We start from the raw sequence: 16,971 nt of genomic DNA on the forward strand, positions 1-16,971 counted from the left end.
GGAACCCTTCACCACCGTGGCTTCGTGTGGCAGCCTATGATCACCTTGGCCTCCATTTGCTTCATAAGAACACTACTGCAGCCTCGCTCTGTTGCCTTAAGTTTCACGACCTTTGCACGGAACTTCATGTACTATCTTTGTGTACACTAATGGCTCTTGGACTGACCGTGGTGTTGGATGTGTCTTTGTCATTGGCACCAACGATTTTGGTATCGGCATCTGGAACACTCCTCAATATTTACAGCAGAGCTCTTTGTCCCATATCAGGCCACAATGTACATCTGGTGTCACAAGCTTTTCAATTGCATCATCTGCTCTGACTCTCTCTGTCCCCTTCAGAGTCTCTGTGTGCTGTACATCGTCCATCCCTTTGTGCAATAGGTACACGAAAGCTTTCACTTGATGGAGCAACTGTGATGTTTATGTGGGTCTCTGGTCACATAGGTCTGACCGAAAATGAGGTCACTGACACTGCTGCCAAGACTACAGTCCTCATGCCTCAGCCCACTAGTTCTTCCATTCCCTCCAATGATCTCTGTGTTGCCGTCTGTCAGCAGTTGGTGTCACTTTGGCATCACCACTGCTCCTCCCATCGTGGGGACAAGCTCTGGGTAATTAAGCCTCTCCCAGCAGCTTGGACAACCTCCTCTCAGCCCTCTTGCCATGAGATCAGTTTAGCTAGGTTGCATATTGGGCACTGTCTTTTTAGCCGGCACCATCTGTTAAGTAGTGTCCCCCCACCACTTTGTGTTCATTGTCATCAACCTTTGACAGTTCACCATTTCCTGACGGAATGCCCTTCTTTTAACCACTTACATTCTCATTTATGTTTGCTGTCTGAATTATTGGCTGTTTTAGTGAACAACCTGTGGGCTGTTGACCACATTTTTCTTTTTATCCATCGTAGCAATATGGTGAAGGACATTTAATCTTTAGTCCAGGGCATCCGTTTCTCTATGGCATATTATATGCATCTTTCTCTTAAGTGCCTGATTTGAGCTGTCCTCCTTTCCATTGATTGGGCTTAATGTGTAGTCATTTTTAACTCCTTTTTTTTGTCTTTGTGTTCTGCGGTTCTGACATGGGCACATACGACCTCAGTGGTTTTTGCACCCTGAAACAAAAGAAACAGACATTCCCTGGTTGCCTCTCCTTCCCAGTTGTTAGCCTCCCTTCTGCTTTCTTTCTTCTTGTTCCTCTCACTAACTTCACCTGACACAATCTCTATCCTAGTGCTTTTGTTAGTTAGCTCTGAGGAAGGTCACTGATGGCTTAGAAGTATGTCAATCTTCTTTATGTGCCTGTCAGCCACCCAAAGCCTCAGTTAGAAAATGAGTGGTTAGCATGCAGTGAGAACTTTCTAGTATTGCAGAGATTAATTAGGTGGATAAAAGTCACTTTGCTGAATGGAGACTTTTTGTTTCAGGGTAGACTTGAGGAACCTTAGCTGGGAAACTGGAGAATAAGTACATGTCAGTGATACATATCTGCAACACCTTTGTTTTTCTGTTGAAATTGTACTATTGCCTCTAGCACAGATAAACCATTACAATTCATAGAAGAATTTAACAAAGTTGTTGTAAAAAGCATGCTTGAAAATCAGTTATAATTAAACTACAGTAGTGTACAATCAGTACCTCAAAAAGAAAATTATAATTAACGTAGAACCAATAATTGTGTGTTTCTGTTAAGGTCAATTGTAGACTAGATTGACAGCAGAAAATAAATATGTAAGTAAGTAAACAATCAGGTAAAAACAATATGGACTGCCTATAATAAGCTAAATAGGTTTTCCAAAACAAATATTCTGATGTGTCTGAAATGGAAAGCTGATAATCACTGAGTATTACCAGTTTTGACTATTGGCAGTGATGCATAGATTTTTAATATGAAAACATTCAAAACTCAGTGGAGGGATGCATGCTGAAAATTATTAGGAGTGGTAGGAAAACAAACCAATGGATTAGGGAATAGACTAGGATGGAAGATGTAATTATGACTATAATGAAAATCAACCAAGAGATAAGAAAGGATTGTGATGACCTTATGCAAGGTGGTTAGATGACACTATAAAATATGCATCAACCCAACCTTACCACCTAATGGTGGCTTGTGCACCTGTATATGCAAATGCACATGCAACAATTGCTCCATCTACAGTTTCCTCTACACCATCTATGTGTGCCATTGTACTAAGGGACATTAGGCTCTGCAAAACTGAAAAACTCTGTAGGAAGAGGGCTAGACATGGTGGAGCCATATTCATTAGTAACACTAGTTAACAGAAAATATGTTTTCACTATTTTTGTTTGGTAATTGTTTGATGCTACAATTTCATGGACACTGAATCCATAGATGATTTGATTTTTTTTCTATCACTCGCAGTTTTTGTCACAATGTGATTTCATTATAGATTAGAAAATTGGCAAACATATGTAATTAGAATGGAAAGTAATTGATTTATTCTGTATGAAAAGAGGTTTCTTTCTACATCTACATCTATTTTCCACAAGCCTTCTTATGATGTGTGACACCAGGTACTTTATATACCAATATCACTTCCACACTTTCCTGTTAGTCATGGGAAGTATTGTTGATAAGCCTCTGTGAGAGCTTGAGTTTCATTAATTTTGCCTTCAAAGCCTTTCCATGAGATACACATAGGAGGAAGTAATATATCAGCTGAGTCTTCTAGGAATATTCACACTAAGGATTTTGATAGTAAACCACATTGTGATGCACAGTGCCTCTATTTTAGTGTCTGTCACTGGAGTTGAGTATCTTCATGATGCTCTTATGCTTTCTAAACAAAGCTGTGACAAGATGCTGCTCTCCTTCGGATCTTTGGTAATTTCGTCTATCAATCCTATCTGATAGGAATCCCAGACAGATAAGCAGTATTAAAGTACTGGCCAAATGGGAGATTTATAAGCTACCTCCTTTGTTGATGGACAACACTTCCTGAGAATTCTCCCCCCTGCCTTACCTGCTGTTATTTTCTTGTGGTTATCCACTTTAAATCATTAAATCACTCTACTTGCATGTTCACTGATATTTTATGGGTGTGACTTCTTCCAGTGATTGTTCTACAGTCATGTAATCATACAATAATGAGTCTTTCTGCCTATTGTAACTGGGAAACCAAGTAGGCCTATGTTAATTTCAAGTGTTGGTTCTCTGATTAGCCACTCAGTTTAATTTTTGGCTAAGGCATTTAGAAAAATTTCACGATTCCCTGTCCATACTACCTTCCTTAATCACCTGAGGCCTCCATTTTGTAGTTTGTAAGTTGAAATTTCTACCTAATACTATTACATGACCAGAAATTTACATGAAATATTTCCCAAGTTTCCCCTCAAATGTTCCATCACTACTGCTCCTCAGGCATCGGGTATATAAAAGCATGTTTGATCCATTTCTAAAAATGTACCTAAATTATTTCACATTCAGAATCTGCACTGACCTCATTAGATATTATCGTATATTTTACTGCTATAAACTCTGTTCGATCATCGGTGTTCGCCCTATCTTTGAGATATATATTCCAGTCAGAATTTTCAGAATTTAGAATTTCATTACTTTTACTGTCTGATTTCAGCCAGCTTTCTGTCCTCAGTATGGACATTGTTATTGATTAGAAGTGAGACTAGTTCCGGAACCTTTCTGTAGATGCTCCTGCAATTAATTAATTAATACTACATAAAGGTTTTCTTTATCCCATCTGCCATCATGAATGCTGCTTTCTTTAATTAATAGGGATAGTTTTCGTCCCTGTCTAAAATCAGAATGTATCTTACCATGCCTGTGGACTGATTTCTCAATACAGTGCAATGTATATGTTGCTGTCATTGTAGCCTCTTCCTTGGTGTAGGGCATGCCTGACCTATTGAAGGGGGGATGGGGACGGAGGGGTAGAGAAGGCAGGGTTCTACAATTTGCTGCCTGATAACGGAAGTCGAGAAATACACATCTAAAATCGTCACAGGACCTTCTGAGCCCTGGTTTAATCCCTCCACCGTGGTCCAAACCAGAGGATCATGATTGGTTCTGGGAACAATGCTGCAAAATTCTAGTTCTGCTTCCACCCCAAGAGTAAGGCTAGCTGTCTTCACCAAAGCAGGCAGCCACCTGTAGGAACCAAGGATGGCCTCTGAACACAAATGGCAGGTATCATTTGTGCTGACATTAGCCATGATTTGCAGCTAGGTGCACACGAGCTCAGTTCCTGCTGAAAGGGCCTCCTCCTTAGATTGTATGTGTCTCTTGGCAATCAAACATCATGGACCCTGGCCTTCTTTCCTGACTTGTCCTCTATTTCTCTAAGGGGCCCCACCATTTGTCTAATTTTGAAGCTCCCAATGAAAAACTGTCCCACCCTGTGCACTCATTTGGATCTTGCAGTGAGATCGGCCCCAGCTCCAATAGATAAGGCATCTCATACTCACTCAGATGTACTTTCAACAGTGAGCAGTACCTCAAACCTGTTTTTGAGGTGTAGGGGACAGCCATATGACCAGTACCCACTTTCGCCTGGCACACAGGCCACCATTGTTCACCATTCACCTCCAGTTAATGTTGACCATCCAAGATGAGTGAACTGAAATGCACTGTACAGTCAGGAATCTCAGGCACTGGTATAGGCTCTGGAGGTGCCAAAGTATTTGCCTCAGATGTCCCAGTGCCACCACACTCCAGGGCAGCAGCCTGAATCTTGCTGTTTATAACTAACACAGCTTCCACCTGTTTACAGTCCATGGTCAATTCCACCTGCATCTGTAAACAACAGGCACACTCCCCATCAGGCATTAATCAGAGTAATCACTTTTTTATACCACAGAGAATACAACACTAACCCAAGCAGTCGTTGGACACAATTTAAAGTATTGCTGCTAAAGTACTTCTGATTTTTACTGCTCTCCAAAGTTAGCTCACATAGTGCAAATGCTCTAAAATTTATGCAAAAATTTAGAGTAAGTTAGTATACACGTTTCAACATAGTAAACAACATAGACCAATAACTAAATTAAATTCTTTGCATAAACAGGAACTACTGCGCTGCTAATGCGTCCACTGGGCTCCACAGCTGTGGCTACACTGACTATGCAACCATTGTATTCATTGGTCATGAGACTCAAAGTGAATCAGATGACAGTAGTGCTAATGGCGGCATATAAAGTTACACTAAAAAGTCAGCTCACACAATGCAAATGCATTAAAATTCACTCAGAAAGTTAGATTACGGTAGTATGTGCTAGTCAACACTGTTAAAGAAGCAGACACAATTCACTTCTTAGCAGAGGCACGTGAGAACAAAAAGTAAACTTAATCCTTTGTATAAGTAGAAACTCTGCTCCTGCTGGGTTCTGCGGGTGTGGGTACTCTTGAGGAATAAATGTGAAAACACCTCTTTGTTACAAAGGAATTGTGTGTCCATTGTTTCATACTTCTTTTCTCTCTTCCCCTAAAAACATTTAACATAGCTTTTGTTTCAATAAACTGCCAATTGTATATCTCTTTGAGTGATCAGTATTTTATGATATTGCCATTCTAGCAGCTCTGGTATCATATTTCCATCGCTTCTGACTTCTTGGTGAAAGTAGTCACTTTTTTCCTCACTGACCTCACACAGATTTTCAAAGGAAAAAAACAAAATCAAGGCAACTGTTCAAAAAGTGATTGCTCAAGTATTGCTCATCATTCTGGGGCTCTTACTAAGTTGGATTAATAAAACAGTTAGAGCTGTGCATTATGTTATGGGATCATTTATTTGGCTTGAAAGTGTTATGGAAATGCTCAGCTCCACTGGCAGTTGCTATGAGAGAGGTGTTACACATCACGGAGAGGCTTACTGTTGAAAACGCAGCAGCGTACATTCCAAGAAGTGTTGGGGCAGGACAGTGCTAGTACACATTTGACATGTGTCAATATGAACTATCTGTATGATGTTGAGGTATTCTTGTGGCTAGCGAGATCCCCAGCTCTTTCCCAGATAGGATATGTGTGGGACCAGCTCGTTCGTCAACTCTATCCCAGTGCCAGTAGATGATGTACTGAGGACCAGTTACTACAGTTGTGGGCCAGCTTGTCTCCGGAGATGATCCAACGGCTATATGACACCCTTTCCAAATGAAACAGTGTAGCGTACAGGCCAAAGTGGATGCTACGTCTTACTGATAAGTGGCCTCGTACTGCTGAATTCTTTGTAAATATGACTTAATTTTATAATTACTGAAATAACATCATTTACCCTCTGAAACTGTGTAAAGTTTCATTTACTTTCCTGCTCCTCTTCTGGATGCTTCACTTTTATTGTCAAACATCGTATACCGCTAGATTAATTTTATTAGTCTGTATATAGTGTTAGGATTAACAAGTCATCTATGTCACTATCTTTCATTGTGTGGGGTATGTGATATAATAATAAAGATTTGATTTAAAAACACCAAGGCCAGGATATTGATGTCTTTGGATCACTTAGTGCCTCTGACAACCATACCTGTGGTACACTATCCTTCCAGTGTTCTGTGTATTTGACTAGTCATATGAACGGTATTAAACCTCAGCACATTTATACCCACAGTAATCTCAGCACAAGCCTGAATCTCAGAGCCTGGGATCAACTTGGCTTGTTAAGTCTTTATATTTAGCTTAACATTTAATAAAGCCTTATGTGCCATAGAATATTCTTCAATGAAGCATGTACTGGCTGACATCTTTGAAACTTCCAATATGGCTAAAAGAGAATAACTGAACAACTACCAGAATGAGATTTTCACTCTGCAGCGGAGTGTGCACTGATATGAAACTTCCTGGCAGATTAAAACTGTGTGCCCGACCGAGACTCGAACTCGGGACCTTTGCCTTTCGCGGGCAAGTGCTCTACCATCTGAGCTACCGAAGCACGACTCACGCCCGGAACTCACAGCTTTACTTCTGCCAGTATCTCGTCTCCTACCTTCCAAACTTTACAGAAGCTCTCCTGCGAACCTTGCAGAACTAGCACTCCTGAAAGAAAGGATATAGCGGAGACATGGCTTAGCCACAGCCTGGGGGATGTTTACAGAATGAGATTTTTACTCTGCAGCGGAGTGTGCGCTGATATGAAACTTCCTGGCAGATTAAAACTGTGTGCCCGACCGAGACTCGAACTCGGGACCTTTGCCTTTCGCGGGCAAGTGCTCTACCATCTGAGCTACCGAAGCACGACTCACGCCCGGTACTCACAGCTTTACTTCTGCCAGTATCTCGTCTCCTACCTTCCAAACTTTACAGAAGCTCTCCTGCGAACCTTGCAGAACTAGCACTCCTGAAACAAAGGATATAGTGGAGACATGGCTTAGCCACAGCCTGGGGGATGTTTCCAGAATGAGATTTTCACTCTGCAGCGGAGTGTGCGCTGATATGAAACTTCCTGGCAGATTAAAACTGTGTGCCCGACCGAGACTCAAACTCGGGACCTTTGCCTTTCGCGGGCAAGTGCTCTACCATCTGAGCTACCGAAGCACGACTCACGCCCGGTACTCACAGCTGCCCGCGAAAGGCAAAGGTCCCGAGTTCGAGTCTCGGTCGGGCACACAGTTTTAATCTGCCAGGAAGTTTCAACTGAACAACTACTTTGTGGTATTTCTTTCTTTCTTGTTCTTCCTCTTCCTTCTCTCTCTCCTTTTTTTCCACTACCTGTAATTCAGCTCCTTTGCAAACCTGTCATATCTTTTGGCCTGGCAAATGCAGTTCAGTCATTACATCTCTTCAACAGAACACATTCTCCCACAGTAGCCTGTTGCTGCACCCACTCTCAAGGTTCCCAAACAAAACAACCAATACATAATTATTGCAAATCAATACTAAACGATTACTTAACAAGCCTTTACTTACTCATTTGTACTAATTCCATTGTCCCCCTCTACCCCAATTTCACCACTTTGCTAATAAAAGGCATTCAATAAAATGAGACTTTTAGATTAGTTGAGGTAGGAAAGGACCCTGTAAGTCACAGCAGCCACTCAACCCTGCACCCCAACCCCCGACACTTGCAGTTACTCCATACTTTACAATGAAAGTGTTTTTTCCACTCCTGGACTTACTGTTCTCATAATATTTTTTCTGTTTCTAATGTGCAGGTCCGTGGTCAGTGGGTGAAGTTATAGAAGGCTACACTGGCGTAATTTTTGCATGGGGTATATTCATCAATAAGAGCTATCTCCCTGGCTCTTTCACTTACGCTTATGGATTTTTGCAGGTGTTTTTCTCATTGTAATTAATTAAAGCAATATTCTTAATGCCTGTGTACAATATCTTGTGTTCTGAAGACTGTTTTTTATGTTTCAGATGTGTAGTTTTCAGCTTCCACTTACCCTCTTCCTTGCACATTATCTGGAAAGAAGGTACACTTTTAAAAAGAGTTCTTCTCATTAATGAGAGTGATACTTATGTTGATAGTCCTTAATTTCTGCTCTTTATATTTTCAGGCTTTATCATAAAGTCGCAAACAAATCGTGCACAATAATGCATACATTTCTTCATCATTTCCCATTTACTGTGATAGTGACATTGCAGATGATGTTTGCATATTTCTTTTGGCTTGCCTATGGTACAATGGCTTTTCTCTTGGGCCCTTTACGTACTTGGTCCGTGATTTTGGCTCTAATTTTGTGGTGTTTAGCTGTAAAACTTCCAGACAACTGTCTAAGGTAAGTGTATTCATAGTAAATATAAGAAAAACATATCTAAAAACAAAGATGATGTGACTTACCAAACGACAGTGCTGGCAGGTCGATAGACACACAAACATACACACAAAATTCAAGCTTTTGCAACCAATGGTTGCTTCATCAGGAAAGAGGGAAGGAGAGGGAAAGACGAAAGGGTGTGGGTTTTTTCCTGATGAAGCAACCATTGGTTGCGAAAACTTGAATTTTGTCTGTATGTTTGTGTTTGTTTGTGTGTCTATCGACCTGCCAGCACTGTCGTTTGGTAAGTCACATCATCTTTGTTTTTAGATATATTTGTCCCACGTGGAATGTTTCCCTCTATTATGTACATATAAGAAATTTATATTTAACTGAGATAAATGAGATGTTTACAGATTTTCTCTATTGATTCAATGATAAACCTAAGAGCTGACAAAAAAAGTCATAAACCATATGGAAATTTTTAATGTCAATATATGGAACAATACTTGTAATAGTAGAGATGTCATGACAAAAGTCATTTATTTGATTAAGCACATGTTGAAAGAGAAGTGCAATAGTGGAAATTTTAGGTAAGGAATAATTCCATGTACTAAGGACAAACCACTTTTGTACAGACATAGAAAATTTCTGCTGCGTTACAGATTTTTGAAAGAAAGAACTGAAAGTAATGTACCTCATCATAAGTCCTGAAACAATCAACTCTTTCAAAAATAAAATCTCATGTGAAGTTGTGCACTTCTTTAAATTTTAGCCCGAATCACATTTATAATATGATAATAGTCATTACCAATTTCAGCTGTAGATTAGAGATAGTTTATTCTATATGTTATACGAGGGCAGTTCAATAAGTAATGCAACACATTTTTTTTCTGAAACAGGGGTTGTTTTATTCAGCATTGAAATACACCAGGTTATTCCCCAATCTTTTAGCTACACAACACTATTTTTCAACGTAATCTCCATTCAATGCTACGGCCTTACAACACCTTGAAATGAGGGCCTGTATGCCTGCACGGTACCATTCTACTGGTCGATGTCGGAGCCAACGTCGTACTGCATCAATAACTTCTTCATCATCCGCGTAGTGCCTCCCACGGATTGCGTCCTTCATTGGGCCAAACATATGGAAATCCGACGGTGCGAGATCGGCGCTGTAGGGTGCATGAGGAAGAACAGTCCACTGAAGTTTTGTGAGCTCCTCTCGGGTGCGAAGACTTGTGTGAGGGCTTGCATTGTCATGAAGAAGGAGAAGTTCGTTCAGATTTTTATGCCTACGAACACGCTGAAGTCGTTTCTTCAATTTCTGAAGAGTAGCACAATACACTTCAGAGTTGATCGTTTGACCATGGGGAAGGACATCGAACAGAATAACCCCTTCAGTGTCCCAGAAGACTGTAACCATGACTTTACCAGATTGAGGGTATGGCTTTAAACTTTTTCTTGGTAGGGGAGTGGGTGTGGCGCCACTCCATTGATTGCCATTTTGTTTCAGGTTCGAAGTGATGAACCCATGTTTCATCGCCTGTATCAATCTTTGACAAGAAATTGTCACCTTCAGCCACATGACGAGCAAGCAATTCCGCACAGATGGTTCTCCTTTGCTCTTTATGGTGTTCGGTTAGACAACGAGGGACCCAGCGGGAACAAACCCAACAGAGATGTCAAGTTGAGCACTGAGATGTTTGATGGTGATCCGTCAATCATCTCGAAAGAGTGTGTTCGCACGCTCCGCCATTGCAGGAGTCACAGCTGTGCACGGCCGGCCCGCACGCGGGAGATCAGACAGTCTTGCTTGACCTTGCGGCAATGATGACACACGCTTTGCCCAATGACTCACCGTGCTTTTGTCCACTGCCAGATTACCGTAGACATTCTGCAAGTGCCTATGAATATCTGAGATGCCCTGGTTTTCCGCCAAAAGAAACTCGATCACTGCCCGTTGTTTGCAACGCATATCCATTACAGACGCCATTTTAACAGCTCCGTACAGCACTGCCACCTGTCGGAAGTCAATGAAACTATACGAGACGAAGCGGGAATGTTTGAAAATATTCCACAAGAAATTTCCGGTTTTTTCAACCAAAATTGGCCGAGAAAAAAAGTGTGTTGCATTACTTATTGAACTGCCCTCGTAGTTTGGATGGCACTTGGTAGACAAAGCATTGTCATATTCAGTATGATTGTCATCATGTTATAAATATGACTTTGTCTAAAATAAAAATAAGTTTGATAAAAATAAGTGAGTCAATCAATTTTGTCCATAAAAAGGGTGTACCTTTCTCCATTTCATTTGGTGTTGCTTTAATTTTGAGGATACCAAAGTGTTGTGTTGAGAAGTAGTAACTAACATTAGTTTTGAAATATGTAATGCATCACAGTCTCCGGGGTTTTTTTCCAAAAAGATTATAATCAGTCATTGTTCAGCTCATTTTTAAGAGAAGTAATAAAATGTATCTATAGTTAACGTTCATTCAAACAATGGATAGTCCAGGTTGGAATATCAACAATTATGGAAAGGATAGATTGCTACTCACTGTAAAGATGACTTGCTGAGTTGCAATCAGGCAGAACAAAAAGATTTACGTATTAAGCTATTGGCCAAAGCCTTCATTGGAAAAGAGAAGCACACACTCATTCGTCCAAGCAAGCATGCGTCACCCACACGACCACTATCTCTGGCTGCTTAGGCCTGAGCAGCCAGAGATAGCGGTTGTGTGTGAGGCATGCTTGCTTGTGTGAAAGTGTTAACGTTCATTCATTTATGCAATCAGTCATGTTCCATCGATCGCTTCAGGAACCAAAATCTTTAGCTTTTTCTCTCTACGGCTCCCTCTAGTACAATGGAAGTTATTTCTAGATATCTTAATGTGTCTCCTATTGTCTCTGGCCTTCTTGTAGCCAGTATTTTCCACATATTACTTTCTATGTTCATTCTGCAGAGAACTTCCCCATTTCAAACCTTGTCAGTCAACATAATTCTCAGTATGCTTCTGTAATACCACATCTCAAATGCTTCATTTCTCTTCTTTCCTACAGTCCATGATTCACTTCCATGCAATGCTGTGCTTCATTTGTATGTACTCATAAATTTCTTCTAGGCTTATATTTGATAATAGTTAACTTCTTTTAGCAAAAAATATATAAATTAATAAATAAAATAGAAAATTGTGAGAAATGCTCTCTTTGTATGTGCTAGTCTGCATCTTACACTAGTGGGAAAAAGTTAAGGACGATGGTACCTTTAACATGACGTGTCACTGCCAAACAACATAGCTCGATGAAACTTGGACCACACACAGAGAGAACTGCTACAGTATAGTACATGAGGTAACTGAAAGAAATACGCAATGAGATGAACAAATATGAGACTTTTTATTGAATGACAATAATTACATGGAAGTCACCACAATTCTTGATGGTTCATGGGACAATGTAAAAGGTAGGATATGGTTTTTAATAGAATGTTTGATCACCACTGACAGCAGTATATGCTCTGCAATGTGCTCCTGTGCTGGGCACAAGACTGCTAAGGAATTGTTATGTTAGGGCATTCCATCCTCCACCATCATGGCTGACAACTGTTGAATGGTGATTGGTGCATGTGGACATGCTGCGGTATTTCTCCGGAATGCAACCTGCACATGCTCGATGGGATTTAAGTTGGAGGAAGAGGCAGGTCAGACCATTCACTGAATATTCTCCAGTTTCAAGAGCTGCTGTACCTGTACTGTTTGATGTGGTTGCACTTTGTCATCCATAAAAATGAGCTATGGACCAAATGCATTCCTGAAAAGATGCACCTGAGGAGTAGTATAGTGTCATAATAATGTTGTCTGGTGAGTGCACCATGTTCAAAGATTTAGAAGTCAGTACATCACTGCAACATAATGTCTCTTCACATCATAACACCTGGACCACCAAAAACAATCATGTTCAACAATTCTGGATGTACCTTCATATGGTGAGAGGTGGAACACACAGTGCACCAAGGAACATTCTTGAACATGATAGTTTTGGTGGTCCAGGTGTTACAGTTTGGAAAGGCATAATGTTGCATGGACAAACTGACATCCAAATCTTGGAACACAATACACTCACCAGTCAACATTATTACGACACTATACTCCTTCCCCGCGTGTGTCTTTTCAGAGATGGTTTCAGTGCTGACTTCATTTTTAAGTATGGCGTTGTGCAACCACATCAAGCAGCACAGATGGAGGAGCTCTTGGAGCAAGGGGGATATTTGGGAAATGGACTGGCCTGCCTTTTCCCGTGACTTAAATCCCACCGAGCATATGTGGGATGTGTTGGGAAGATATATTGCAACACGGCCATGTGCACCAGCAACCACCCAGAATTTGTTAACCACCCTTTTGGAGGAATAGAATGTCCTACCTCAAGAACTTCTTACCAACCTCTGGCTAGCATGGAAGGACTCTGCAGAACATAAGTTACCATTAGTGATGACCACACACACTATTAAGAAGCATGTCCCACCTTCATCATCATCCAGAGGACCATCATAAATCAGTGACTTCATTGTAATTATTGTCTTTGAATAGAAGTGTCATTTATGTTTGTCTTATTGAGTATTTCTTTCAGTTACATTCTGTACTATACTGTAGCAGTTCTCTCTAAGTGTGGTCCAAGTTTCACCGAGCTTTGTTACTTGGCAGTGACAAAGGGTGCAAGAGTTACTTTCGTCCTTGAGTTTTGTGCATGAGTGTTTATCTTCCATGCTTCGTTCATCACACAGAATTTGCTTCTAAAGTAGAAGAATCCCCTCACCTGATGATGAAAAAACAGAAAGAATTTTATTCTGACTACAAGAACATACACATAACAACAAACAGAGCAGTTCATTACTTCAAGAAGACTGCTACAGGAAAACACTTTCTATGGAAAGGCTGCACTACTAGTCTGAGACACACAGACTAAATGTCAACGTATGACTAAGAGTGAGGCAGGCCGGGCCCGACTCTATAAGCCTTTGGCCGGCTGGTAGAGTGTGCACTACAGAATGCTGTGCTCGCAATCAAGAGTGGGCGCCTCTGCCGTCACTAGCGTTTGTGACTTCTGTGGTGTGCCATACAGCTGTCTGAATATGGTGGTTGCAGTATCTTACACAGGTCACTACAAAGTTTATAGTGTCATTGTTTATTACTTACTATGGCTGTACCTAAGAACTATTCTTCTTACATTCATTTTTTTCTTCTGCAAATTTTGTATGCTCCATATTTCTATATTTATTTTTTGCTCATGGGCTCTAGGTGATAATTTTCAGCTGTGAGTATTGGGTCCACCATACAATTTTATATGCAGACAGATGTAAGATTACTTCAAGGATTTATTACTATATATGAGCAATAAAAGAAAACAGGACTACACATAAAAAGTTTATTACATATTTTCTGTTACAATGTAACATCTGACATCTACTTTTGTATTAAACAATGGGATATCCAGGATGGAATGTAACTCACTGTATAGCGGAGATGCTGAGTTGTAGATAGGCACTACAAACACATTAAGGCCTTTGTCTACAATAGACACACACACACACACACACACACACACACACACTCAAATGCAAGTCACACACACACAACTGCAGTCTCAGGCAACTGCCACTGGCAGTGTGGTTTCAGTTTTCTAAGACTGCAGTCCTGTGTGTGTGTGTGTGTGTGTGTGTGTGTGTGTGTGTGTGCGCGCGCATGCGCGCCTATTGTAGACGAAGACCTTAACAGCTGAAAGCTATAATTGTGAGGGTCTTTTTGTTGTGCCTGTCTGCGACTCCGCATCTCCGCTATATGGTGACTAGTTTCATTTTAACTACTCATTTATACTGTAGATATATTTCTGAGGAACTTCAAAAAAATGTTCATTTGGTTTCATTCATTCATGTAGGTAGGTAGTTTGTTAAGAAAACCTTTTGCCTGGTACACTCATTGTCTGCTATAAATGTCACTGTCTTTGTTAAGAAAACCTTTTGCCTGGTACTATCATTGTCTGCTATAAATGTTCATTTTTTCCTTTTTTCATGTAATGTGGTGTAAAAATGGAAAGATGTTTTTATCGCTTTTCATTTATTTATAAATCTTCACAGTTGTGACAGTACATTTACTAAATGTTTCATAATTTTTATTTTAGCTTGTTTGTTGACCTTTTCTCATTTTCATGTGCATATTCAGTTGTAAACTAAAACAGTTAATTTAAATCTAATCACTCTCATGTTAATTCAAAGTGAAGTTCTTAACAAAGCATTAATTTTTATCCATTGAAATCTTGCAGGGAAGCTGCTTCAATGTGGAATATAAGAAATCTTCATAGTGGAGTTGGGGAAATAAGTGCTACCTGAAGTTAGTTACTACTTGTATTGCATGCAAATGTACCTGTTTACTCCAAAAGGTTTAATTTATTCCTCCATGTAGACTTCTGACTGTGATTGTTAAGCTTTTAGTGAGTATACAGTAGATGCATTTTAAAAAGTTCCTTTATAGTAATTGTTTAAAAGAAATAAGTTAATTTTATATATCTGCATCCATTCCCATGTTGTACAAGTAGTTTATATCCACTATAGATGCTCTGTGTACTTCCAAAGAATAGCATTTAAAGAAAGAATGTATTTTTGTATTTTTATTAATTTTTTTCCTGCATGTTGTGGATGATGAAATATTTTCTAACAAAATAATGAAATATGTATTACTATATTTATAAAGTGATTCCATTCCTACTTGTGCCAAACATTTATTGCTATTCTGTCTTACTGCGCGAAGTACTGAATATATAAAGTCTATTTTGTTTTAAACTTGTTGGACCACATTTCAAATGTACTCTTCTTGTAGAAAACTGTTTGTATCCCTAAGTAATATCTAACTATGTACCTTAAATTGGTGACATTTGTTCATTTGCATAAGACAATTGATCAACCAGCAGATCACATTTTGCAATGGAAGACATCACCAGTTACATTAGTTGAAGTAAAAGGATAGATATTACAACATTAAATAGAAGAATTTTGATTTGTAATAATTTAGTGGGATTGTATCTGTCTTGTATATCCTTATCTAACATTAATCTATATTTATGTCATCTGCTTTGTGCATTCACTTAAATGTACTTGTATGCTTTTATGTAACTATCATTCATTGTGTTCTGGTTACTCTAATAGCAGAACTCTTTTGAGTGATTTTTGTGGTGTTCCATGGTATAATTAATAGACAATATTTTTCTGGATGTCAAGCCAGGTTGACAATACCATTATTATGCAATCTGATCAGAGATCAAACAGAAGGTGTGTGTGTAAGACCATCATCAGAAACACTTTTCAAAGATTATTAGGTAATCCATTTTATTATGCACAAAAATGGAGTCCCAACCTGGCTGAGCATCCAAAAATATATCTTCTGCAATCAACTACACTTTCTTAACTGAATTTTTAGGTTTCTCGATCTAACTATTTGTTATTGTGTTTTTCATACTGCCAATTACATGAACACAGCAGTCAGGTATGTCAGTGAAATACTAACTTTTTGTGTGTACACCATGACTTCAGTCAGAGAACTGTCTTCAGTTGCAAATTGTTTTTTAAGAAATTTGAACAAATGCTACTGCTGTTCATAATTGTGAAAGTGATGGTAGTTGTACTTATCTGTGATGAAACTGTTGTGCTTTCAATGTATGTTATTAGTCATAAGTATATGAATTCTAAATCAGATTTTACATGTAATCCAAGTACATTTGAAGATAAAATCCTGAGAACTGTATCAGTATTGTAAACAGTGAAATGAGTGTCCATGAATCTTATCTCATGACACATGCGGAAATTGTGCTTTAACTGAGAGCATGTATTGCAGCTGTACATAACTTCTGTTGGTAATTCATCATATTTTGTCTGTTTCCATATACTGAATGTCATTGAACTAAAATGTTATGTACATGGGTGTTGGCTGGTAACAATTATATATGTATATATTTTTTACATTCTGGTCATTTGTGCAACATTCATCTTAAACCAGTGGAAATTCAGCATGATACTACACAAGTTGTAAGGTGATTAATTTTGAAATTAGTTACAGCAGAAGTCCTGACATATGTACAAGAAATGTTCATTCTTAGAAACAGGTGAGGGAAGAAAACTTAACTTTACAATATGCTTGAACATGCGGGAGTCTGATTGTGATTGTACTGAGCACTTAAGATTTTTTTTAGTAAGTACCCAACAATGCCAAACTACCATCTTTTGCTCTATTCCCTTCCTCTTTATATGCTTCATTCT

General features: G+C 39.3%; 1 protein-coding gene across 2 annotated transcripts in view; it reads left to right on the plus strand.

Moving 5' to 3' along the window:
• Window positions 1-16,674, plus strand: part of LOC126092228 (transmembrane protein 62-like) — a 76,237-nt gene extending 59,563 nt beyond the window's left edge. The window contains exons 11-14 of one of the 2 annotated variants that reach the window (XM_049907726.1): window positions 8,121-8,239; window positions 8,329-8,384; window positions 8,469-8,690; window positions 14,985-16,674. In XM_049907726.1, coding sequence (XP_049763683.1) covers window positions 8,121-8,239; window positions 8,329-8,384; window positions 8,469-8,690; window positions 14,985-15,051 — 464 coding nt within the window. In that variant the 3' untranslated portion in view covers window positions 15,052-16,674. Of the gene's footprint in view, window positions 1-8,120; window positions 8,240-8,309; window positions 8,385-8,468; window positions 8,691-14,984 lie in introns of those variants that run through there. The other variant, XM_049907727.1, reaches the window with a different exon arrangement.
• Window positions 16,675-16,971: the final 297 nt, after the last annotated feature.

This window comes from Schistocerca cancellata, chromosome 7 (genome assembly GCF_023864275.1).
Source record: "Schistocerca cancellata isolate TAMUIC-IGC-003103 chromosome 7, iqSchCanc2.1, whole genome shotgun sequence".
NCBI classification, from domain to species: Eukaryota; Metazoa; Arthropoda; class Insecta; order Orthoptera; family Acrididae; genus Schistocerca; species Schistocerca cancellata.